Source organism: Rhipicephalus microplus, chromosome 3 (assembly GCF_043290135.1).
Source record: "Rhipicephalus microplus isolate Deutch F79 chromosome 3, USDA_Rmic, whole genome shotgun sequence".
Classification (NCBI taxonomy): Eukaryota; Metazoa; Arthropoda; class Arachnida; order Ixodida; family Ixodidae; genus Rhipicephalus; species Rhipicephalus microplus.
In genome coordinates, this window is record NC_134702.1 from 66,141,544 (window position 1) to 66,165,705 (window position 24,162).

At 42.8% G+C, this 24,162-nt stretch overlaps 1 protein-coding gene across 2 annotated transcripts in view; it reads right to left on the reverse strand.

Moving 5' to 3' along the window:
- Nup75 (nuclear pore complex protein Nup75) overlaps nucleotides 1-23,238 on the reverse strand; it is a 68,130-nt gene extending 44,892 nt beyond the window's left edge. The window contains exons 1-9 of one of the 2 annotated variants that reach the window (XM_037425072.2): nucleotides 23,060-23,238; nucleotides 22,585-22,678; nucleotides 19,838-19,945; nucleotides 18,660-18,720; nucleotides 18,350-18,411; nucleotides 16,756-16,805; nucleotides 4,157-4,226; nucleotides 2,942-3,060; nucleotides 561-680 (exon numbers count right to left, since the gene is read on the reverse strand). In XM_037425072.2, coding sequence (XP_037280969.2) covers nucleotides 561-680; nucleotides 2,942-3,060; nucleotides 4,157-4,226; nucleotides 16,756-16,805; nucleotides 18,350-18,411; nucleotides 18,660-18,720; nucleotides 19,838-19,945; nucleotides 22,585-22,678; nucleotides 23,060-23,095 — 720 coding nt within the window. In that variant the 5' untranslated portion in view covers nucleotides 23,096-23,238. Of the gene's footprint in view, nucleotides 1-560; nucleotides 681-2,941; nucleotides 3,061-4,156; nucleotides 4,227-16,755; nucleotides 16,806-18,349; nucleotides 18,412-18,659; nucleotides 18,721-19,837; nucleotides 19,949-22,584; nucleotides 22,679-23,059 lie in introns of both variants that reach the window. The other variant, XM_037425065.2, reaches the window with a different exon arrangement.
- Between the last annotated feature and the right edge of the window lie 924 nt (nucleotides 23,239-24,162).

Genomic DNA, 24,162 nt, shown 5'->3' on the forward strand with positions numbered 1-24,162 from the left:
TTATACAGTGCTCCAAACAATTACCAAAAACTTTTTTAGACACCAGCAATCATACTAGTACTCACAATCATGCTGCGTATACACGCATGAGAACAAACTGTGCCTTGTCCCGTGACAAATGCTAACAGCCCCTTTACAATTTTAAAACACTTTACCGCACGTCACCAGTGTACGCGGCGAAGGTAGCTTAAGCGGCATTCTGCGTGGGTTAGAACAAGGCCATGAAATTTTGAAACCGCAACACCCCCACCCCACCCCCCTCCTCTCTTTTTCTTTTCCACAATGAAGTTTGGTTTAGGGCACAACTTCAAACATTATCTAGTCGAACACACTTGCCAACTAGCCCAACTTGCCACCTTGCTACACTTGCAAGGCACGTTTGACTAGATAAAGTAACACACGCCCGTTGGCCAGGCGACGGCACCGCTTATCTTTGGCACAGCGTGGCACAATTTTGGCAGATTTCACGGTTTTGGCACATCTTGGCGCAAGAATGAGGAATTGTATCAAAGTGGCGCGGCTGTTGCACCCCTGCTAGTGACAACTCCAAACACACCCACCTGTGGTGCTGACTGCAGCAGCTCATCCAGCAAGACAAAATCTTCTCGGCCAGAGCATGGGTGCCTCTTGAGAAGCCTCCTCGCATCGTCCAGGCTGGCCTGAAGAACCAGCATATACACCTGGAAACGCATGATTAAAAAGAAAATTAGTACAACAAACTTGTATTAGAGAGCCAGTAAACAAACTCAGACATATTTTTTACACCCCCAAACAAATTCGCCCATTCGGACAGTAGACTGCGGTGATCACATTTTCAGACTACTACAGCGCTGCACGCCGCACTTGCCCTTCATTTTAAAAAACAATTTCAGCACCTGACCAGTCCCCCTCGTGTGCGCAAAGGTGCAAACATGTACATAGGCAACCTGAAACACCACTAGGCTGGTCGATTGGTCCTTTGCCAAACGAAATGCCACCTTGACCCTGCGATGATGCAGTTCCGGCCGCGCAGTTTGCATTTTCATTTTTGTATGCTGCCCTCTGCCATTTTGCAGAGACTGAGAGTACTGGGAAAAGCAGCATTGCCAGAACGAAAGCCTCCAAGATAGAGAGGAGTCTTGATACTTTACCGCTAGGGGAAGAGAGTTCCTCACACCTCGCTTTCTCCCCACACCACAATGACATGTGCTCACGTGAGGGAAGCCCTGCTTGGTCGTTGGCTTTGCATCAATGGCACATCGCTGACGTGTTTCGACAATAAGCTACGCCTTCCCTTCCTATGGTGTAGAATGGCAAGGACGCGCAAAAATTTGAAACCAATTGAAACGGATGTTTTAACACCCGTAACTTCTTTATTATAGCACGTATTCGTAAAACTCTTGCAGCAGCATGTTCAAATACAAAAGTGCACATATTTAATATAATAGTTGGACTTCAGGTTTGTTTACTGGGCCTTTAACATTATTCACTCATCCAGTACAATTCATCATGATACAGATATGGCGAAGCACAAATAAATCAGGCAGTTAGAAACAAGACCTAACTTTGTTCTTTAAAAGCAAGAGCCAACAAACTGCAAGAAGAATAGCATGCAAAACAAGCTGACCTGTCGCTCAGCAGGATGAACTTGAGATAGCTCCACAAAGAAACAATGGGATGTGGAACAAGCCTCCAAAATGTTCTATGCGCTCATTAAAAAGGGACTCCAAAACGGTTTTTTGAAGTTTTGTCAGCGTTAAGGGTACAGCAACATAAAACCATTCGCACCACAAATTTAGTGACATGCCTTGTACCAAGCCCACTACAGACAATAATATCATACTCTCCTTCTAATATTTGCCTGGCCTCCTCAACTCATGAGGCACTTTGGCATCGCTGGCATTCGCAGAGTTCTCATGAGTAAGCTGGATGTGTTAGGGTTTTATCAGTCTAGACCTCCAAGATGACACGCTGACAGGTTGCACGCGATCTCGGAAGCCCTCACATAGTGCACCTAGCAGCATACATGCCGTCTGACAACAGAGACGAAGAACCCGGAGTGGTTCATATCTGCTCCTACAGGTGTCGCCACTCCACCAGTCGATCTTCCATGCGTTCTACAGCCCATGACAGCCAATCAGACCTGCAGCCACAGTGACGTGGCTACTGATGTGCTCAAGCGGCCAGAGCATGTCACTCTGTGAATGTGTGGTTGAAAATGTGTTTGGCTGGGTCGAGACAATCTGCACCAATCTGCAGCAATTCGCAGCTTTAAAGCGTTGTAATAAATTGCACAGTTCACGCAGAGAGCTCAAATCGGTCTCTAAATAACCCTTGGGACTTAGTCTACCGGCCCAATGTGTTAGTACAAAATCGCCAAAACCGTTTCAGGGTCCCCTTGAAGCTGTTCTGTCGCATGGTAAAAAAGAAGAGGTCATAACAGTTGTTATTTACACAAGCACTTATGGCCAGATTATTAGTTAATTTTAAGAAAGATTAAAATTTGCTTGATAATTTACTATTTCTCAGGGCCACAGTGACATTATAAACGAATGATCACCAACAAGCTTTGTAGGCGTCAACAATTTTACTGATGTTTACCATTATACAATGTGTGCAAGCGTAATTAAGGGGCAAAATTTGCTGTACCTCATGACAGCTAGCAGTGCCTTGCCAATCCTAATGCACTTTTACTGCAAGAAACCAGTGTACTGCGGTGAAACTTACTGAAGTGTTCTGCATGTGATCTGCAAATTTTCAAACCGATGTCCTTAACTATAATTATTTCCTTCTCATGGTGGCACTAGCACCATTCCTCAAGAAATTTATGAATGCACCTGTATGAGCAGTAGAATCGCTTAAAGTTCACTGTCTCGGTAAATTGGGTGAGTTGACAGGTACGATACAGCACATGCATTTAGACACGGGTGAGCCCAATACTGTGGCAACTGGAATTACTCACGTGATCCCAGTAATCGGCCGACAAGTGCGGTTCATCCTCTCTCAATAGCTCCTCCATTCGGTCTTCAAGTAACGAACGACTCTGAACCCAGCGCTGCAGTTGCTGCAAATATGCTGTGCCTGTGCCAGTGAGCGAAAGAAATAAGCAGTTAGGCCTCGATACAGTTGCTTCATTGCTCAACTCATCCTCTACCATTGCCTCCTAGACTAGATGCCTGCCACGTGAGAAAAAAAACAAGCTGCCACACCCTTTTCCTCCTTCTTTTTCGATTAGTGTCGGTCGCTAACCCCACCTATGGCAGACAATGCAACAACTTGACATTTTGCACAGCCTCCGAAATGGTCGTGTACAGCCGCAGATATAGAATAACTCTCAACTGACGCGCCCCTACGAGCCACTAGTAAAAAAACGTTGTGATGATAGTGTCAGTCGCGAGCGCCACTGCGCGGTGCATGCTCAAAACTGAAGGCAAGCAGACTCCACTGAGAGCACGAGCCACTCCTCAGGCATCCTAATAAAGGCGGCAATGCCTCTACCCACAGATCTGCAGGTACTAACCGCAATGGTATCGTTTATTAACTTTTAATGAGCAAACAAGATTACTTTGAAATAAACAAGGAACCAGGTCGGACGAAACATATGGGAAGTTTACTGGCACGTTCAGTTAAAATCTAGCCATACTTATAAAGGAATACAAAGGCGTATCAAGCTACAATTTGACGCAGGTCGAAGCTGAAGCCACATTTTTTTTGCATCCCATTGGCATTAGATTGCCGCCGAACAGAAATATATAAATTATTTTTTTAATGAACTTAGGATTAGCCAAGGGAGTGCTGGTCAGTGCTACCAATGACCAAAGCAGTATCTTAATCATATGTCTATATAATAAATTAAATGACACAGCACGTGTCTAGGCAAATGGCCAATTAACTTTTCCATGCCATTTCGTCAATGCTGGCAAGTTTTGCAGTCAAGGTATGTGCTATTCATTTAATGTTCTATAAAGTAGTATATTTAAAAAAAACGAAAAATACCCATTCCGCAGATTGCATGGGCTCATATAAAAACACTTTATTTTCTGGTTTACCACTAACCTCGCTATAGCTATTGGGTTAGAAATTCCATCTTTTTCCTCTGAATATTTCAGAAATGACAAAATTTTCTGAGAACACTATTATTTTATAAGAGTTTCTCAAAAGACCTCTGACAACTCACCTGGCTGGACATCCAAAAATAGGATCTCGCACAAGTGCCAAATGTGCTCGATGTTTCTTAGTAATTCGTACTGCAAATAGAATGAAAGAACAGGAAGGGTAGACACAGTTTTCGAAGGCAAAACAGTAAAAACAAATAGATGTGCTATGGACAGGAGAAAACAAGCAATACAAAGCATTTATGGTGTGCATACATATATTCTGCTGATCATCTCGTTTTGCACCATTTCAATTTCGAAGCTGAGAGATAAGACTTGTAATACAAGCACAAACCACACAATATACAGCATCATGAAACTCTGAAAGAATAATAGTGTTTCCTGTGACAGCATGGTGCTCGTTTTGTGCGAGTTTCGTGCAAGAGTGTGCAACGCCAAGTGATAGTGAAATAATAAAATATACATATTGCTTTGGCACACCTATAAACGATTTTCGGCAGCTAGTTTATCTAAGCAAAACTAGACATCATCGCACCGAAACACCGCGGCCTTTTCCTCGGCGGCGCAGCCACAATGCGGCGTGTGGCTAGAACAGGCGGCGCGGACTATTCGCTGCGCCCGCTTTGCTGGCCTTCAACCATGGAGCGGCAGTAGTGAATCGGCCGGCCATCAACGAAGGGAAAGTGAAAAGGAGGTCATTAAAAATAAGTGAATAAATAGATAAAAATTATGGACAAACTGTTCGTGAGAGAAGATTTAGGTGATCACGTCGATAGTGATGTTGGCTAGTCAATTGCCAAGAATAATCACAAAACATGAGCTTTGTGAAGACGTTCCTCACAGTCTGAATATGGCAAATTGTTAAAAAGAACAAAAACAGAACACTCAACCAATTTAGCGAGCTCTTTTGTTTCTTAAACATTAAATCTGAAATAGCACTTTGGTACGGGATAGTTGGTAACATTATCATCATTACCAGCCAGACTATGCCAACTGCAGGGCCTCTCCCATAATACACCAACCTACCCGGTCTTGTGCTTTCTGCTGCCACGTTACACTTGCGAACTTTTCAATCTCATGGGCCCACGTAACTTTGTCTCACCTTCGTGCGTTTGCCTTCTCTGGGAATCCAGTTAGTTACCCTTAACGACCAGCGGTTATCTTGTCTACGCGCTACATGCCCGGCCCATGTTCGTTTCGTCTTCTTGATTTCAACTATGATATCCTTAACCCCCGTTTGTTCCCCAATCCACTCTGCTCTCTTCCTGTCTCTGAAGGTTCCACCTATAATTTTCCTTTCTATCGCTCGCTGCGTCGTCCTCAATTTAAGCTGAATCTTTTTTGTAAACCTCCAGGTTTCTCTTTCGTAGGCAAGTACCGGCAAGATGCAGCGTTTTATACCTTCCTCTTAAGGGATAGTGGTTGATCACCATTCACATTTGAGAATGCTTGCCAAATGTGATCCACCCCATTCTTATTCTTCTAGTTGTTTCAACCTCATGGCTCGGCTCTGCGTTTACTACCTGTCCTAAGTAGACATATCTCTTTACAATTTCCAACATCTCTCTACCTACTGCAACGTGCTGTTTCCTGCAGAGACTGTTGCACACTACATTAATTTTATGAATATTGATTTTCAGACCTACTCTTCTGCTTTTCGTGTCCATTCTGTAATCATGAGCTGTAATTTGTCCTCTGAGTTACTCATCAAGGCAATGTCATCAGCGAATTACAGGTTACTAAGATAAGCTCCGTTAAACTAGTATGCCTAAATCTTCCCAATGTAGGGCCCTGAAAAAAACCTTCAGTAAATACACAGTAAATTGCATTGGAGAGATTGTGTCTCCCTGCCTTAGACTCTTCTTTATCGGGATTTTGTCGCTTTCTTAATGAAGAACTATAGTGGCTGTGGATCCGCTATAGATTTCTTCCAGTATGTTTATGTAGGGCTCGTGGATGTCCTGGTTCCGTAGTGCATGCATCACTACTGATGTCTCGATGGAGTCAAAGTCCTTCTGGTAATCTATGAAGGCTATGTATAAGAGTTGGCTGTATTCCGCGAATATCTCCATCACCTGATTGATAGTATGAATATGATCCATTGTCCAGTAACCCGAACGAAATCCTGCTTGTTGCTTTGGCTGATTGAACTCTAGTGTAGCCTTAATTCTATTAGCTATTATTTTTGTAAATAGTTTGTAGAAAACGAACAGTAAGCTCATTGGCCTGTGATTTTCCAAGTCTCTGACGTCTCCTTTCTTATGGATGAAGATGCCGTTTGCGTTCTTCCAAGATTCAGGTACACCTCCCACCAAGAGACACTCTGCATATAAGGTGGCCAGTTTTTCTAACACAATATCTCCAATATCTTTCAGCAGGTTCGTTGTTACTTTATCCTCACTAACGGCTTTGCTTCTTTGCTTTTCTTCTAGGGCTTTCCTCACTTCCCATATCGTTATTGATAGGATGTCGAATTCATGTGAGCGATTATTGCTTCTTACCATATCATACTGGTTGTTTCGGCCTCTTTGCAGCTTTCTGTAGAACTCCTCCGCCACTTCAAATATCCTCTTCATAATCATTACGACACTGCCTTCCTTATCCCTTAATGCATAGATCCGATTTTTGCCTATGCACAAGTTCGCTTTCGCACAATTAATGCTGCTGGTACTTTTCACTTTTTACAGCCTGCTCGATTCTCCCCATGGTATACCTTTTGATGTCGGCTACCTTACGCCTATTGATTAACTTCGAAAGCTCCACTAGCTCTATTTGGTCGGTTGCATTTGAGATTTTTCGTTTCCTGACATAGTATCCCTGTGTCCTGTCGACTGACTGTGCCTGCCACTTCCTTTGCACACTATTTGATGATACCAGTAAGATTATTGTTCGTTGTGTGTCTATGTTAACGTCGGTTATCTCATTTAGTGCCGCGAACCTGTTCTGAAGTGAAACTCTGAAGTCCTGCACTTTTCCCTCTCACCGATAACACATTAATTGGCTTCTGGTGTATCAGTTTATGGTTTGCTTTTTTGAAATTTAAGTGAATAAAAGCACTTATTATACTATGGTCACTGCATCTTGCCAACTGCTTCTACATCTTGTACAATGCCTGAGGGTGCACACATAATGAAGTTTATTTCATTTTTCGTTTCGCCATTAGGACTCTGTCACATCTATTTTCAGCTATTATCAGTATTTTCAGTTGGCCTATCTTTTGTAGATTGTATTCAAGATCCGTAAATTACTATGCTCTGCAAGCTCTACTAATAACTCCCATCTGGCATTTCTAGAGCTGATACTGTATTCCCTCCCCTACTGCATGGTCTCCCACCTGCTTCTTGCCTACTTTGACATTAAAAGCCTCTATCAGAATAGTATACTGTGTCTTTACTTTATTAATGACTGACACTGTCTTCATCAAAGCGTTCAACCAAATGATCATCATGGCTCGATGTAGGTGCGTAGGCCAGTACCACCTTGATCATGTACCATTTCTTGAAGGACCACTCACCAGGTTTGAAAATTTTGAGCTGACAAGCGCAATGCGTAGATGAGGCACTCATGATCACGTCTGCCAAAATTTGCAACGGTACGCGCCGCGCAATCGGGTCAAATTTCAAGATGAACGCTGCTCCCTCTTCCTTTTGCGGGCATGCGCCCAGAGAATGAGGGCATGATGTGCACGTATGAATGGCCCTACGTACATGGCAATGCAGTGACGTTGGTCCTCTACTAAAACAACTATGCTCTTGGGTTGCCAACAGTGGCACGTCACATGGCGAAAATTATTTAACACAACATGCGTAGTTTATGTATTTGTAGCCTGAAAAGATTAATAAATCTCTAGATAAATAATGGGACGCAATAAAGAAATGTGAGTGCTCTTTTTCTCACTTTCTTTCTCATGTGAATTGCAATGAGATGTGGGGCTAATGTGCCGGTATTTCGCATACGTTCGCGTCCCCGCGATTCCGCGGTCAGCGCATTGAGCAGACGACTGCCGTGGAACACTACTACGCGTTGTCGCACTCATTGTGATCATCTATTCTACCGCGTGTAAGCCAGCGTTTCCAAACGATCCCACAGAAACAGGCAGTAGGCCTCAAAACAACACTGGGTACGGAAGAGATTTGGCAAGAGAGTGGCAAAAGTTTCGAGCTCGCCTCCTCTCATCCTTGTTTCGCAGCGCTTAAAAAAAAAAAGTTTTCTCAGCTCATAATGAACCGATTCAAAAAATTTTTGTAGCAAAATGTTTCTCATTGGACACCCAACAGCTTCCATGGTCTAACTAAAAGCCTGGTGAGTGGCCCTTCAAACCCAATTACCAAACTTGTTACACGCTCACTGATGCTATAGTATTCCTCTTTGCAGCCAGCAATATTCTTGTGTATAAAAGCCCCCCCCCCCCCTACTAGTTCTTTTCTGTTAACCAATCCACGGTACCATAGGACATGTTCATTCTTCAGCACTGTATAACCCTCACGTGTCCTCCTAACTTCTCTGAGCGCCATTACACCCCACTTTACACCCTCTAATTTCTCTAATAGCATGGCTAGAATAGTCTCACTTGATAGCATTTTAGCATTAACCATAGCCAAGTTTATATTTAAATGGGAGCCTGTCCAGAGCCAGAGATTCTTAGCACCCAGCGCTGCGTGACATGTGTGACCGCACCCTTCAACAGTTGTATCACAATCACTGGGGACTGAGGACCGAGGGTTGAATGGTGCGTTCATATGGAAGGTAGTGAACAAGTACTGCACCAGGATGGCCAATCTCTGCTCTGGTGAGAGAGTGCAATACTGGAAAGTGGTCGCCAGTGAGGCTAGACTTCAGAGCTAATCTTTTTTAGGGGTGAAGCTCCTTATTGCGTAGCTTGTGCGTCCCTCGTTGTCATGCGTAACAGCCGGTGGCACATGCCTGAGAGAACACATATGTGCCACAGGGAAAGGTGAGAGACGATCCTGAAAAGATGTGACATGGCGGTACTTGGAGTGTTCACTAGATGGACAGACGGACGCACAGACAGACAGACAAGCAGACGGACGAATGGATGGACGCACGGACAGACGGAAGCAAGAACGACCAAACGGACCGAAGCTTGGACAGACTGACGGACGATTCGCCCCACTCATCATCATTCACTCCGCGGATATGCTGCGATTTATAAGGACACTCTCGGCTGGATTTTGCCGCCAGTGTTGCCGTCACTCATTGTATATGTCTCTCTATATATATATATATATATATATATGTATATGTATGTATATATCTATATATATGAAAATGCAAGAAAAAAAAAGTCAGAAGACTTTGGCCCGTGGAATCGAACTTGGGTACTATGGATTGCGAGCCCGAGGCGTTTGCCACTGAGCCACCGAGGAGGACCATGTTCACCGAGAGCATGTTCAAACGGCAAGCTGTTAATATCTACCACTTGCCACTGCTGACGGGCATCACAGTGTTTTCAGCATTACCAGGAAGATGGCGCAATGAACGCGCATCGCCACATCATGCTGCGCTGCGCGCTCTAATCTTCCATGCGTACTTTGCCCCGCTTAAAGGAGGGGAGCAGCGTTCCCTCGCGTGTCCTTATCTCGCGGTGGAGAGGATCGTACATCTTGGCTGGCCTCGGGCTTTACCTGGAACGATTCTGTTGAAGTTAGCAGGTGCACAAAGGTCACTGCAATCATTGCAGTCTCCGTTTGCGAAAAGCGCGCGCTTTTCAGACACACCGAAGTAACAACCGAGATGCTCATTCGCGTGCATTTGTACCTGTGAGTACGTTTCGTGCGTCATTTGCACGTGAGAAATGCGGGGCTCTTTTCCATCTGCTTTCCATTCTTCGGGTGACCTTCCAATTTGTTGCTATCGCGTTCATTGCTTCGCTTTTGTGGCAAAGCTGCGACTTTTCTTTTTTTTACAATTCTTTTATCATGCGTTTCCAGTAAATATACGATTGGGAATAGTCCTGCATCAGCATTCGAACCGAATTTTATAAATACATGCTAGGCTGATGCGTTATCTCCAAGTGGGAGTTCTGCTGCACTTTCTTAGCGTAGAATACCACCTGACCGCCTATCAGTTGTAAACTTTGCATTACTCGTAGCTTGCCTGGCCTTCTCGACTCTTTGAACCACCATAACAAAAAAAAAAGTGGTGCGGCTTCGAACTCCTGACATTGCCAACTTAGCCCAGCTTAGTGCTCTGGATGACCCTCCTTCTCACAAGTTCTTTCTCTGCTAACTTCTTTTTGTCTTGCTCAATCTTGATATTGTTGGCTTCAAAATGTCTGGAATGTGGAAGTTTTGCTCATCCGGAGAGGTAACACTCCTGCTTTGATGTTTCCTGTCAACTGATGAACTGAGGGCCTGTTTTGCGAACTGATCGGTTACTTCTATGTGATTGTTACGTTTAGTGTATACGTCGTGGGCGATTTCAGCGCCTGAAAAGTAAACAAGAAAGGTTGCTAACTGCAAAAGAATAGACTGGCACTGCCTTTAAGGGGAGATGCTACTTGAAGACCCTTTTTCTTTAATATTCACCTTAGAGCAATGAAACTTGAGCTGTTTATAGAACTTTTTGTGCTGATTTCAAATATATAATAAGTTTTCTTGCAAGTTACACACTTTTAGCTCTGCAGCATGACAAAGTGAAAACCCTAACCCCTTTTGCCCCCCTTTTTTCATTCCTAAAATTCTGTAAGTTTTTACCATTCATAGTTCATAATGCTTCAAATAAAGTGTAAAGTGCAAATAACTAATTAGGAAGTACATACAAAATATGTAGTATGCGTGGAAAATAATAGACATAAAAAGTCAATATTTCACCTGTCCTAATAAAGGTATACATACAATGTTTTTATTATACAATAAAATATTGAAATTTAAACTAGATAATTGCATTTGTCATACCTTGGAAAAAATTTGGGAAAAAGTTCATGCAGATATGAGCACTAGAAGTGCCCAAATAAGGAGGGGCACATAGGAAAAAATGGCACAATTTGTGTTTTGAGAAAAACGAGTTTTTCAAGTTAAAATTGAGTTTTTATTTATGAAAGATATTAAATCAGGTGAAATTTGCACACCAAAAAGAAAAATTCTTCTTGTAGTGGCCACTGCGACTAAAATACGCCAGCACCATGAGTTTCTCCCTCCCGGCGTTTTCGAGCCGACTCCTCACAGACATTTCGCTGACAGACAGCGCCATGAAACGCTTGCCAAACTTCCGCTCCAGCTGGCACAGCCTTGTGCCAACCGCAAGCTAGGAAGAAGTTCGACAGGACTGCGAAATCTAAACTAAGTGCAGTGTCGTGCCATTTCGCAGCCATGTTTGTGCCACATACCATCGTACATAATGGCAATGTCGTCCCTGCTAAGTTCTCTTACTGCGAGCTCTTTCGACCTCTCAAGATTGGCGCTGACGTCATCCGTTGCCGCGTCACGAACTTTCCAGCTGACAGGGGTGTGAATGACTTTGATGCATTGGCTTTTCGAAGCCAACAACTGCCGCAAATCGGACCAGCTGCTCGTAGCCTATTCCTACAGAGCGCGCCGCACAACGGCTTTCACTTGCGAGCAATGCCTTTTATCATTCATAACGGAGATAATTACAGGAGAAAAGCATTGTTCAGCTGCGCTTCTCGACAAGACATGAACCCCGCAAAAAGGTTTCACAGCACATACAGGCCCGCAGCGGCCAATGGCGGTCCCCGATTCGTACCATGTGATAGGCCAGTCGTGGCGCTCGAAAAACACGCAGAAGAGTGATTCTTTTTATTATTTCTTGCGCTGAATCAGCGAGAGAAACTGTTTTTATTTGAAGAGTGAGGCTCGACTCTTCGACTCATGCGATCAACAATGGCTAGCGGCGGCGCATTATCGGCGGCAAGGTGCTTGAAGACTGCATACTTTCGACCTTTTAGCAGGCACCTTGTGCTCTTTAGATGCAATTTTAAAGCTTTCCTGTTAATTCTCGACCTGTATTATTTTTTTCATAACTGTAGAGGTATTAATCTTGTCAAAACAGGTGAAAATAAAAAATCGGTACTTTAAAAAAAAACTCGCGTTTTTCGACCCGCATCTCCCCTTAAGGCTGTATCGTATTTCGTTGGCATTTTGGAGTACAGTAATTAAAATTCTGGTAAACAGATATAGTAGTAGGCACTGGTCTTCAGTCGGGAATCAGACATGAGCACTAGTAATAATATCTAAGGCTAGCCTGATGACGTAGAATAGTGAATGAAATGGTACGGACATAAATTATTTCTATTTCTAAAGAGCAGCAAAAGGCGAAAACCTCGTACGAAAGTAATGACGTGCTTGCACCTCACACCGCATGGCCTCAGCTTGAATTAATAGACCCAACGTCTGTCTTCACATGTTGTCTGGCAGACGATTCTCAGAGCAATACACAACATACACAACGATTAGTCTACGCACCCACCAGGTTATCCTGTGTTGCTCTTTAAATTCATGAACGATTCCCCAGTACAGTCGAATCTCATTAATTCAAACACGCCTAATTCGAACTTGAGGTTAATTCGAACTCGTGCTGTGGTCCCGTCAAAGCTATGTGTATTCTAATGGGCGAAAACGCCCTGTAATTCGAATGCGCAAGCACTTGTGATGATTAATTCGAACATACTTCACTCTGAAAATGCTCTCAATAGCACACCCAATCCCGCGACGGCACCTCCGACACCTCAGCACTGCGCGCGAGGAAGGGAAAGAAGAAAAGAAAAGAAAAGACTGTGGTGGAATGTTTGCTCTCCCTCAAATGCTGATCTGTGACGCGCCTGTGTCACGCTTTACCCTTTCATGTCCCTGTCACATAACGTAGAGACCCTTGTCCTTTCAGCCCCGCCGACAAAAAGAGCAAAAAAAAATGAAGCTGTTGTGGAGTGTTCGTTCTCTCTCAAACGCCGATCTGCTCCTCCCCCGGGTGTAACCGCTCCTCCTTTCTCGTAATGTGCTGGCCACGCTCCGGCTGCGGAGCAGAGGGTAGTAGTGGAGACGCAGTCGTTGCCATCAACTTTAGAGAGCGTTGGCGCTGGATTTAGTCGCGCGATACTTCTCTTGCCAGGAGAACACTGAAGCCGAAGTTAAAATGCTTTGCAATCTGCGTGCGAAATTAATTGATTCACTTCAAAGGCAAACGTGTGCAGATGCACATTACCGATAACTTCAATTAATTACGGATGTCCTGTCATTTGTGAATAAATATGTCTTCAGAAACTTCCCTCTCATGTACTAGCTCAACGCACATGCGCCACTGCATGGTAAGCCCTCGGTTCATTTTAATTTCATTGATTCGAACTTCTTTTAATTCGAACAATTTTTCTGGCTTCTATGAGTTCGAATTATTAAGATTCGACTGTACTTAAATTTAATAACAGGGGCTGTAATAATGATACCAAAGATGTGAATGGTGCTTGAGAAAGTTGTGAAAAATTGCTGCCTGGAAGTAAAGGTATAGTGCCTAAAATATTCTGGCTATTGTGTCGTACGCCATCTCTTTTCAATGAAGGAGGGTGGCACAAGCTCGCATGAATGCCCGTGGTGGCAGCGAGGGGCACTGCCAAACAGGTGGATGCTGACCGTGTGTGTCGTCTGGTTTGCACAGCTGATTTGCCGGGGTCGCGTGGATCTCTGTGTTCGTGTTTTCAGTGTTATTACTGGGTCGTGTGTTTGTTGCTCATGTCGTCAAAGGGTGAGTGAGTGGTTGTCGTGTTTTTGTGCCTGTCAGAACGGGCACTATAAGGTGAATGATATAATGTCCAAATCAAAGCGATCGAAGAAAAGGGGTCAAAGCGATCGAAGAAAAGGGCCTGCGTCGTACCATTCTGTACAACTGGCTACCGTTCGAACAAACAGCAATTATTCTTATTCACGGCCCCAGCAGATGAAGCACGTCTTGCCGAATAGGACAGAAAGATAATGAGGGTGGACAGGAGACTTACGCCAACTGCTGTGGTTTGTGAGAAACACTTTGATGAAAGTTTTATCGAGCGCGCATTCATCGTCATCGTGAACAACGTTGTCGACAAGATCCCCTGCGACAAACCGCGCCTCCAACTTGATGCGGTGCCCACTATATTCCCTGAATATCCTTGGCACCTTGTTCCAAAATTGCCAACAAAACAAAAAAACAAGAAAGTTTTGCCTTCAGAATGCATACAGACATTCCAGCAAAGCGTCGCCACAGCGCCAAGTCGATTGCCTCGGAAGTGATCTCAGCCATTAAAGAATCTTGTGCTGAGGATAATTCATCTGTGCCTGAAGAGTGCGCCACACCCTGTGGATCAGAAACAGAAAGTGTGCAAGACACTGAAGCTCGATCAGCACCCACAATGCACCAAAAGACACCCATTTTGAGACCTTAATATTCCTGTCACTTGTCTGAAAGTGCCGTCTCTGCCAGCAGAAACAGTAGCGTATGCGTACTATGACAGTGAAGCGAATAGTTGCTCTACCCTGTTCATAGAGAAAATGGAATACTATGAAAAGCCTTTGCTTGAACGGCAATCAGTAGTCGCAATGGTATATCTCTGGACGAGAGAAATCAAAGCAAATCCTCACACGAAGTGATGAGACTGAAGCCCTCATCAAAGAAGTTTCAGTGACAGCTCTTTGTGGTGGTTGTGGCTTAAGGCCAGTTTCATCAAAACACAACTCATTCAGAGGCATGTTTTTTTCTTTTTCCGGAAAACGCTTGTTGACATTGCAGTCATACGGAAAGCCTTGCTTTTTTTTAGCAAGTACCAGAGGGTTCTGGTTCAAAACCAGGCCTGCAAGAGGAAGTAAAAGGCAAAGAAAAGTGCAAGAGAAGATGCCGAAAAGAAGTGTAAGAACATTTCTCACAATTTGTTGAGAATCAATAAGAGACTTGCGAACACAAAAAAGCAAATGTCTTGTATGAAAGTGCAAGATGAGACAGTTAGCATAGATGCATTCGAAAGTAACATTAGGTCTCTTCGGCCAAAACAACAGCTCGCTGTGAAGAGCTGCTTCGTTGCTGCCCAACGGAAGTCACATAAAGGCATGCAGTACAACGATGAGTGGATTGTGGAATGCATCATGATAAAAATGCAAAGCCCGAAGTTGTATGAACATCTCCGCAAAGAAGCCATCATGGGAGTGCCTGGGAGAACTTGTGTGCGAAGGTATGTACTTGCAGCGTTTCTAGGGTGGCTTTGGACTCAGTGTCAATATCTTTAACGCTTTGACTGAGCTATATGTGCTGGCATAAGCTATAGAGATTCTAGTGCAAGTACGAGAACTCTTTGAGGCAGGGCACGCTAACATCCAAGGCACACCGCGGCTGTACACCTCGAGTAGAAGACTATAAAAGCCTTCGCTTCATATATTCTGCCGACGTCACGCATAGCGGCACTATTGTGTTTCATTAAAATAAATCAGCCTATAGTTGCTTCATTGAACAAAAAGTATTCCGCTTCTAGCATCAAAACTGGCAGCAGCTCTCTTGCCGATGCTGTGGAAGCATGGCGGGATATGAGGTGCGGGCGGCCCCGCAGCACCCACCCGCGCTGCAGCGCTCCAAGCGGCAGCCATCGGCATTCATCCAATCAGGTGCCACCTAAAAGGCTGCAGATTGCACACTAGCCAGTATATTCTAGGCACTATAGTAAAAGTATCTCTAAACAAATCAAAAGTGACACGGTAATTGTTGCGGTTGGCAGAGCTGTTTCATGCCACATAGCAAGTTTTCAAAAGCAGATGGTGCTCCATGGCAGAGAAAAACTTGCTATCATGCAATGGAGTGACCGTCAACAAGTTCTTTCTGAAAATCGTAAATGTACATTCACAGCACAGGCATTATCGGTGAACGCTTGTAATATCATGAGGACAGGCTAGAATGACGGCTATGGTAGTGTGCAGGCCAGCGGCCTTGCTTGACTGGTCAGCAGGCTGCTGACTCCCCATGTGACCTAACCATTAAATTCTCACAATATCAGTGCATAGCGTGAGCAGGCCAATTGTTGGTAGAGCAGAAGCAAGCGCCAGACCCGAAGTTTGCTTTTCTACCACACAGACATGATAAAAAGTTATCTCATCCTATAACAGAACATAGCCTATGTATTGAAATGGGATGTATTGAAAAGAGGAATACCACACCAGGTGACATTCCTTCATTAAAAAAAGACAAATTTTTGAAGGCAGTAAAAGACGTCATACACTAATCCTCACTTGTAGTTGCATTGTTTATATAATTACGTTTAAAGCATTTTTTATTATTTATTTGATCTGCCATTGTTTGTGTTTATCTCACTTATTCTCAGTTTCTTATATTCTTTACTGCTCTGTACCCACTCCTGCAATAGCCCTGTAACCAGGCAGCAGTATATAAAAATAAAATAAAATAAATAAATAAATATCAGCCTGCATGCCTATATGAGCACAGCACGTGAGCAAGCACGTCTCTTTGTATGCAACATTACTGTAACAAGCTTCACTCATCTTTAAACACTATTCATAGAAACAATGATCGAGCTTATTTTGGCCCAAAGCAGAGCACTACAATGACAGGTCACATTGTCCGCCGTTACCATTTGAAGCATGGGGGAAAGTGGCACGGAGCATGCTGCTTCTGAACCATCTTGCTCATCAAGGCCTGACAACCAATGGTCGATGCTCACCTTTGCGTAATGATCCAGCCTACTGTCTTCATCCACGGATTCCATTTCGTCTGCAAATAAGATGAGAGACATTGTGAAGGGTGTGTTACATGGCAAGCTGCCAGGTTAAACAACGTTGATGGTATGCAATGTATGCAGATTACCACTAAGTGCGGTGTGCTTTACCTAACACACCTTTCGTCAAAATGTTGTCCACCTGCATGTTTGATCCATACATTGTTATATATTCACAACTCCATCAATTCATGTGGCACCTAGCAGCAATATAGGGAAGCTGCGTACTGAGGTCCAAACAGTCCAAGTGCCATTCGTATACAGTAGGAGCACGTTCGGATGGTGCCACCCGTGAAGAAAAAATGAATGGCCAAGCAAATTTCTTCTTTCCAGGTTAGGGACCAGTGTTAACTTGTTAACTCGAACCTATTAAATGACCATTGTATCCAGTGAATACATGTTGCTGCGGCACCCAAAGTCTGTAAACAAATTTCGCAGAGACGCGGTGCGCCATGTGCGTTACACACACAACATGACCACTTCAAGAACGCCGCTCGCGCTTTTGAGACCACTGGTGCCGACTAAAATAAGATGCATCGCGTCAACCACCCGCTCCCCTTCTACAAAGCAGCGCGAACTGCAATCGCACTGCAGAAAACTCAATATTTGTGTTAGCGACAACAGACCCGGTGACCTCCGAGAATTCACCATGCTGCACTCTGCAGCGCCCTCTCATGCTCATTTGAGTGCGAATACTGAGCTGTGATTTTCTTTATTGTGTTGAGTACAATTCTGGCTCTTCCATTTACGTGTCATTCCGCCAGATGCCAATAAAGATTTTCATCCATCCACCGGAAGCGAATAGATTGATGAAGACAATAGGTTGAGAGAAATGACAATGGTTGTAGTTCTGTTATTAAACTCGTTTGTTGTCGCATATCATTACATCGATCATGCATCAGCTCACACAGCAGTAGCAATGTTAAGCAGCTGTGAACAGCAACCACAGACAAATGAAGATAAAGGCGTATCGCCCAATACGGCATGATTTTTATGCAATACACAGTATTTTCATCAATTGTGAACAGTCGCCCCGTTACCATATCTCCGCAAAGTGCCGAACACCATGGTAAGCTGATGAACCACCGACAACTTACACACTTTCAAGAAAGCAAGCCTATTGATAGAGGTTTGACCATCATCGTTTTAAGCTGTCCCGAGTTCTAGTGCAATATATTGCGCCAAAACTGGTCAGTTAGTACATTTGTGGTGATGCAGGCAAGCCAAGTCTATATCAAAAGCACAGCTTGTAGTAAATGTGGCAAAGAAAAAAATCTATTAGGGAATAGCCCAAAAACCAACGATCATGAATATATGCATACAACTTTCTAATCAAATTTGCTATACTGCTTTCTGACTTTTGATCAAGATGTTGTGAGACTCATCTCGTATACCTTTGGCGCAATAAAGCATAAGCCATATCGACATTTGATCAAGATGTTGTCAGAGCCACTATGTATACCTTGAGTGCAAAAAACAACTTTTCTTTCTTCTTATGAACAAAATGTACACTACACCAGCTATTGAAACAATAACTTACCCTCGCAGCTGTTCCAGCAGACATTAAGTGTGGCCCTGTAGCTCCTACTAGTCGTTACCAAACTGCAACAGAACCAAATGAAACATGAGCCGATCCCAAGGGGCAAGCACGACAAAGAAATGATAGCAAAATGCAAAATAAAGCTTTCATTACCTCACTTGTAAACGTCCTTACATGTTCATGACACTACAATGGGAATGTATATCTAGCACATCTCGCAATTAGGCCATTTGTAAACACATTGCCAAATACCATCACTAATCATTCTGGTGATGAGATAATGCAGTTATAAACTTTAAGGGCACCTTACCTTGGATGTGCTGTTTCTCCCTTGAGCTCTGCAGCAAAATTTTGCAAGTCAAGGAATACAGCTGCAGACCAGAAATAAGAAAGCAGGGTTACAATGAGCTTAGTAACGTAGCGCTTTGGGCATGTTGTTACCTCATGCTGTAGTTTTCAGATGACAGATCAAGACGGGACAGGCGCAAGTAGTGCTTGTCCTATATTCATCTGTCTGTGTCTTTTTTTTGTGCACTAGAAAACTACAGTTAGAATGAGCACGTGAACGCATCAAGATGAACTGCAGCTTAAAGGAAGTACAGGGCTCACATGATGAAATGCAACGATTCAGGGATAAGTAAAGCAATTGTTGTGGGAAGGTTGCCACATCGGCCACGAGGAAAGTGGTTGATGTCATTTATGCCTTCTCTCATGATATCAACATGAAGCCATTTGTTTTGACCTCAAGCCACACAATGGGAGGCTGCAAGCCTTAGATTTGTTCATGTTGCCATGATGTTTATTCAAATAGAGAAGTCGCAACGAGGTCACTACGGAAAATGAGCGTACGGCAAGTCTGGCAAAGGCGGCACAGGTCTTCGCGCAATCAGAGCACCGGGTTTTTCGTTCTCTTTGGAAGGCCCATACGCGTTAGTGCGTATGCTCAACTACAATGTTTACAACACCAGAGGTTACAAATACACAAAAAACAAAGTAAAGTTTTTTCATGCCTGCTTCAAAGCTATATGCTGTACTCAATCCTACCTGGATTTGTTGCTTTAGAAGCTCAGCCATGACTCTAGTTAAAGCTGCACAATTTTTTAATGAGTGGTTCACAGAACAAATTTCTCAGGCACAATCCTAAAGCAATACCTTAATCATTAAAAAGTCAAGTTGAGATAGAAGTAAAAATTATATTACGGTTACTGCAGCCATACAGTTCCATTATTCAGCAACAAACACATACACACACACATATCCATGCACACACATCAAATGTTCTAGTCATACAAATGCTAACAAGATTGTGACTTACATTAAAAGTTAATGAAAGTCAAAACAGCCGATAGTGTTGTAAAACACAATAACATTTTCTGGAACTAAGAGCGCTCCTGTAACTGAAGCATGACAAGGGCATTTGTTGTGGTTGCTTCAGGGCAGGCTGTTTATCATGCAAAAAAAAATATATATATGCATTGGTAAACTCACACGATGATTCATTAACCAGCTGCCTCATTTCCCTGTTATAGAGGGAAGTGCTCCAACAGACATCATGCAAGTGGCCGGCATTTCGTCGGCCTTGTTGCCTGGTCTCCCCTGCTAATGAAAATAATAACAAAACACACAGATACACAGTGTCTCTACCTGAAAAGATAACTCCATCAAAAAGGGAGTGCACACATTTCATACTTGGGAGGGGTATGGAAGCTACACGGGTGGTAAATTCGTGCAATTCGCACTTCAGGCATTCACATGGGAAGGTGTTCATGATCTTTGATGCTTCCTAGAAAACAACTATTTGATATATTATAACAAGTACATGTAGATGCGAAGCTAGGCCAAATTGCCTACTATCTGTGCACACTTCATGCTTGTAGTAAACATGCTATATTTGACAATGAACACGAGTTATGCACTGTAACTATTGGCCTCAGAAACAAGTAGCACTGCACCTGTACTGATAAAAGGATTAATGTCTACAATGTTTTCCATGCATTACTGCATCCTAAAGATACCAGACTCAATTTGAAAATGTGAAATGATATTACACGAAGCTCACCATTCTTTCATATGAGTGACATGAAGCCTTTCATGTCCAGTGTTGTCATAGATCGTAAGCATGTTCAACAAAAAGTGGTCAAGTCTCATTACGGGTATGTGCCACTTGTCCTACATTACGCCACTTCGTCCAAAGCGAAGGCTTCTTAGCAAGCCAACCAGCTTTGCTATTTTATCAGTGTCCGCCAAGCAGAACTGGCTTTAGTTCTTTCGTTGAGTACGGAGAGAAGGCCTTTGCACCATAGCCTGCTATGTATTAAATATTGTAATACCTCTGTTGCATGTCACACAAATCAGCTGAAGAGTTGAAGAGACAACCAGTACAAGCTGATTAAAAGCAAGACTATGCTAATTCACACGTCCCAGTAAGAATGCTGTTGAGTTAGCCTCAATTGGCAAACGATCTTTCACAATTTCAACAGCAGCACAAAATGCACTAAAGTGCACACTTATGCAAAACCTAGGAGAGTAGGTAACATCTCAGGGGCAATTCTTTTTTTCTTCACAGCCTGAGCATGCTGCCTACAATGAAGTTGAGAGGCCTACACATGAGTGTTCAACGAATGCATTAAAGCAATGCCATGTTGTGAAGTGATAAAAGAAACCATAACGCTATTTGTGCAGATTTTGTAGTCTCTAACTTCTTGCATGCTAGTATGTTTACTTATTAACTTACACTAGAACTCTACACCTTGACATTGTGAAATATAACAGTATACTCAAACCTCATTTTAACAAAGTTGAATCTTACATGAAAATTAATTCATTATATCTAAAATTCCTTATAAAGGTATCTTTCTAATGTATCTATCACAAGACTGTTCTTCATTCGATTCGTTATCACCCATATTCTGTTATATCCAGTTTGATTTTATCGAGGTTTGAGTGTATTTCCTTTTTCCAATTCTGACTGCACTGAACAAAACAGACTTTATGACAACATAATAAAGTGATAAATAAATGTGTTACCATTAGGATAGGTGAAACAGAAAAAAGGTGCTAGATTTCATGAGGAGCCTACTGACAGTTATGGTCAGCTTGTTGCACTTACTTGCATGTACTAGCACTGTAGACAGGTAACTGAATGTAATAGATGTCGTGATTTCTCCCACATTTGTGGCTAAATGAGCACTGAACTTTTGTACACTGGTTCAAATTAAATGACGTCTATCTCATGTCTACGTGGATCGGTTATGACATGCACATGCAAGAAGCATCCCCCAAAAGTAACTTTTTACATGAACATGACTTCCTGAGGGTAAATATTGCTAGTATGCATTAAAATATACTGCCACATCATCGAGCGAAGGACAGAATGTGATGTGCCAACAAGTGTCGCTTCGATATGGAAACTTTGCTGGGCAGGCTTTATTTGTGCTCACAGATATTCTCCAAAACTTAGCAGCTGTTACTACGAAATTGATGATGCAATGGAGAGGATGTTATAATAAAATGTGTGCATGCTCACTCAGTGTATTTTTTTAGCAGAACGCTTTAACAAATGAAAAAATTCAAACATGTTCTGGTATTCATTGAGACTCCCTAAACTGTCGTGCATGTGATTTATAGAACTTATTATCCACAAGTCCGAACTCACTACATTGTGGAGCAAATTTAGACAGTTATGTCTGAAGTATGCTAATGTGAGAAAAAGTGGCAACACAGCTAGAAGGGAGCGTATCTTGACTAACCCAAAGTTGCTCACATATTATTTAAATCAGTTTAGCACCATGAGACAACATGACATCACCAGCGGACAAGACAAGTGTCTAGACTTGCTGCCTGTTGTTTCGTTGGGCTGAATATGCGTTTTAGAGTACCGTACCTCATAGCAGACTCGATCAAAGGCTGTCTAAAATATGACTGCGGCCTTTTTTTTTTCCTTGTCATTTCCCAACTTTCTAGTTGAAAGCCAACATCTAGCCTTGTCCTCCTTGTTCCACGGGTGTTCCATGTTTTACACGCGTGCCTTTGCTTGTCCAATAAGCTTTGGATGTTTCAACTTTATGGGCACTTTAGGAAAAAACTGCATAAGCGCCCGTGTTTGCAAAAGTTCAGGGAAAGGAATGTGAGCAGTAGCCAAGTAGCCACAGGCCAAAGCTTACATTCACAAATTACATTGTGAGCAACACATTAATATGCACGTTGTGGGGAAGTGAACAGCAACTGAGCCTTACCATTCGAAGCCTGGGGGAAAACCATGAGCGAATTGCCAATTCCCCAGGCAAAGCCGGTTCTGCCATTCTCAAATGCATGGTCGTGTATGCGACACTGAAAACGAATAAACAAGGTTCCAGATCAGAACAAAATGCTGACAGCGATACCTGTTGCTATTACATTAGGAAGATAGAAACTAAACGAGAAAGCCTTTCCTGGATGAGCCGCGCGATCACTGACAGAGCGAACTCGAACGCCGGCGACTTTCCTTGCTTCAATATACTTTGCTGTCAAAAAATGCCGATACACGTTATGTCTATCTGCCATCATTAACACATGAAGTCGTAGAGGGGTAAAACTACCTATAATATCGCCTTTAGTTTTGATGTTTTACGCACTCAAAGAGAGAGAAAACGATCTTCGCGAAGTGACGGTGGCAAGTAGGAGGCACTCACTGGATAAAGGTACAGAACGAAAACATTGTTTTCAGCTTACTCGAAGAGAAGTTTCGTCCTCCGAAAAAGAATGCATGCTAATTTCCTTGTTTCAAGCAGCCTCGGCAGTATTCAACGAATGGGGCGAGCCGCACACGGTCTACAGATGCTCCTTAATTCTTCTCTCCTTCTTATGGTCGTACCCACGAGTTTCTCGCTCGTACTACTCGTACCGGCGACTTTGAAAATATGATGATGATGATGATGTCGGTTGATGATGATGTCAACTCTGGTTTGGTACAGACATGTGTACATTAACCAATATTAACTCTATGGTCACAGACATAAATGCCCCGTGTTGTTTTATTATTCATAACAATCCAATGTCAATTCAAAGTTCCCGAAAGCGAGTTCTAAATCTCAAAAGCATTGTTTTTGTGCTAACAACATAGGAAGTTTTAAGTACGCCAACATACTTTTGGTTTCGGTTTTGTTTTTCATCGCGCAGCCTGTGAAACTTTGTTCATATAGAACGAAGGTTGTTGTTGTTTTCCTCCACACATAACTCGTACCCAAAGCAAGAGATTCGCCGATTATAAGGTAAATTTGACTGGTACTTTCTGCATTGCTTCGTTCTTAAAACCGTTAGTTATTTAATTGTGATTTCAAGTATCAATCAGTGGTGGGGTTGTAGAACATTGTTTTCAGCTTAAATGAAGAGAAGATCCGCATCGCCAAGAAATTTTGTTTAAGTGGAGATGCTACTCGAAGACACTTTTTTTTTAATATTCACCCTAAAGTAATGAAACTTCAGCTGTTTATGAAACTTTTTTTATTCTGATTTTAAATATATAATTAGTTTTCTTGCAAGTTACACACATTTAGCTCTGCAACATGACAAAATGAAAACCCTGACCCTTTCGCAGCCCTCTATTCATCCCTAAACTTCTGTAATTTTTACCATTCATAGTTCATAATGCTTCAAATAAAGTGTAGAGTGCAAATAACTAATTAGGAAGCACATACAAATTATGTAATACGCGTGAAAAATAATAGACGTAAAAAGTCCGTATTTCATTTACCCTATAGTAAAGGTATACGTACATTTTTTTTATTATACAATGAAATATTGAAATTTAAACTAGATAATTGCATTTGTCATAC